General features: G+C 40.6%; 1 protein-coding gene across 1 annotated transcript; it reads right to left on the bottom strand.

Moving 5' to 3' along the window:
* Positions 1-459: 459 nt before the first annotated feature.
* Positions 460-2113, bottom strand: LOC103708336 (MYB-like transcription factor ETC3). Its single transcript, XM_008793215.3, has 3 exons — positions 1974-2113; positions 1795-1882; positions 460-774 (listed from the first exon to the last, which is right to left on the bottom strand). Exons 1-3 carry the CDS (start codon positions 2026-2028, stop codon positions 642-644), a joined length of 276 nt encoding a protein of 91 aa, XP_008791437.1. The 5' UTR covers positions 2029-2113; the 3' UTR covers positions 460-641.
* Between the last annotated feature and the right edge of the window lie 267 nt (positions 2114-2380).

The following is a 2380-nucleotide window of genomic DNA, read 5'->3' as shown; positions in this document are numbered from 1 at the left end:
CACCAGTTACGCCTATATTCCAGTCACCGAACCAAAATTTCTTTCAATACTATGTCTAGAATTTCTCAGCCCTTCCAAGATCTTATCCAACATTTCCTTGCCATGTTTGAGCTAGCTTATATCCCCCGCGGGTGGATGAGGTCAGGATTTCTACCTGAAGGCGTACTTTTGGATCATACAGCAGCTAAAGCTGGACACAACTTAATTCTCGTTGGTCAGCCTGCATGCCATGGTGAATTGAACTTGGTGACCTAGACAAAGCTTGTCATTGAAGCAAATAGCAGAGCCCCCTCATTTGGTGCACGTCGGCAACTGGCTTAGGATAAATACAAGCAGTTTTTCTTATAACTAGGAGAAAACATATGGTAGGGAAAAAGAAGTTTGGGAAGGATGGAGGAAAGCGTACGTCCGAGGCAAATATCGTGGGCCATGAAGCGGGTCCTCAATGCAATGTACTAGTTGATCTTCTCACGCAGAAACACCTAAGATATTAAAAATGCAGATGATGCTACAGAGGACAGACGGTCCATTACCATACGATGGACCATAAAGTGGGTCCTGAGCACAATAATTGAAGGACACGCCAGAGAAATAACACATACAGATGATAGATATTGCAATGCCGTCGGCATCGTCCATTTCTAATAGAAATTCTGCTCTCGGCCTGCTCTCCTCAGCCTCTTCTCAGCAAACCGCTCCCCATGCCTCATTATCCAAAACCTCTCTATTTCTTCCGGTTTCCTGCCTGGGATCCGACCTGCTATGAGCGTCCACCTGTAAAGTCCCATATCATATTCATGACTTTTGTTTGGGAAAACAAGGGTTTTTCCGCAGAAAAAAAAAAAAACATCTGGTAAAGCTAAAACTATTACAGGCTCTGAAGATATCTATAACAGCTACTGCTATGGATTGATGACTGCATACAAATCAGTTGCTGGAAGTTGTACAATTTTGTTTTTCTTTTCCATGCATTTGGATAAATTACTCTTCCTGATTCTCTCCGACGAAGTATATCCATTTTTGTTAGGATGAAAGGGGTTTCTGTAGGAGATCATGTTTGCTATCATGTGCCAATTCAATATGTTGTGCGACTGTCTTGTTCCAATGCAATGCATGGACAGTGTAAGACCCATCTTCAGACAGGTGAAGGTGAATCCCATATGGTAGATGTTTCCTTGCCATTTCCTAGTTGTTGATGAAGTATCCAATCAAAAGCAATAATATTTAGATCTAATATGGCTTGGCTTCCAAGAAGAGAATAAAATATCGCCCACCCAAATGCATGGCATTTCTTAACAAACAAAAAATCATCATAACATATTTAAAACCAGTCACAAAATGTTCATTCAGTCGTTGGTCCATGTGAATGCCTAAAAGGGTGCAATATTTGAAGCGAATCATGTAGGGTTATCCATTGTTTTTCTTTTCTTGTTCTTTTCTTTGTTTTTTTTTTTTTTTTTTTGAGGTGGAACGGAGGAAATGAAATTAAGCACCTCCCCCAAAATTTATCTACTCCTGGAAAATTTTCCAAATTGGATGTTCTGAATATGCCTTTGTTTCAGATTACTGGACCTTAGATCATTCTATTCTTAATCGCTTTTCTTGCAGAGATGGGATGGGAGAGATCTGATCAGTCTGCCTTCACTTTAGATCAAACATCTATTTACAGGCATTTATCAAAACAACATCTCATCATTCATATGTCATGCTATTCAAGAATCCAGAACTCATTACCCATGCATGCCAAGAACAGCAGATGGAGAAGATATGGTGGGTTTATATATATATATATACCTCTCACCTACGAGCCTATACATTCTGTAAACGAGGTCTTCTTCTTGTTCTGAGAGGTTGATGGACTCCCACTCGGTGCGTGTCACCTCTGCCACCGATGAATGATACAAAAGGCGATAGTAGTCATGAAGCCGTAAGCAGAGCAATCAGTTGAAGAGCAGAGAGAAACAGCCTGATACCTTGAGAGTCACCATCTGAAGTCCTGGGCTGTTTCCCGCACCTGCAGTTGTCCATAGCTCCAGAGCGAATGGAAAACGGAACCAGAAGACTTGAAAAGCGGAGGAAGCAAACAAGCTAGTCCATAGGATGCTTCCGCTCCGTCTTTGTCAGGAAGCAAAGATGCGCAAGTTGGTTAATCCGTGTTGGATTATGTGAGGATTTGTACAAGTATATATTTAATCTCATATCCGTTATTCACTGGGAAAATCTCTTATATTTATACAGAATCAAGAAATTTCAAAATTATCTTCTAACTAGTTATTTTAGGTGAAGTTTTGGATTGTTACAAATAGTATTGAACGGACCTCACACATAACCTATATAGACTAGTAGATATTGTGGCACGGATTCAACGAGCCTGACCACG

This window comes from Phoenix dactylifera, chromosome 11 (genome assembly GCF_009389715.1).
Source record: "Phoenix dactylifera cultivar Barhee BC4 chromosome 11, palm_55x_up_171113_PBpolish2nd_filt_p, whole genome shotgun sequence".
Lineage (NCBI taxonomy): Eukaryota > Viridiplantae > Streptophyta > Magnoliopsida > Arecales > Arecaceae > Phoenix > Phoenix dactylifera.
This window is presented reverse-complemented; position numbering and strand designations above follow the sequence as displayed.

What these genes read in the sequence shown, in the direction of transcription:
- LOC103708336 (XM_008793215.3), bottom strand. Translation starts at nt 2,028, where the DNA reads ATGGACAACTGCAGGTGCGGGAAACAGCCCAGGACTTCAGATGGTGAC. An exon ending in TTCAGATGGTGACTCTCAAG is followed by an intron (nt 1,883 to 1,973) that starts GTATCAGGCTGT and finishes CATCGGTGGCAG; the next exon opens with AGGTGACACGCACCGAGTGG. An exon ending in TATAGGCTCGTAGGTGAGAG is followed by an intron (nt 775 to 1,794) that starts GTATATATATAT and finishes GGGACTTTACAG; the next exon opens with GTGGACGCTCATAGCAGGTC.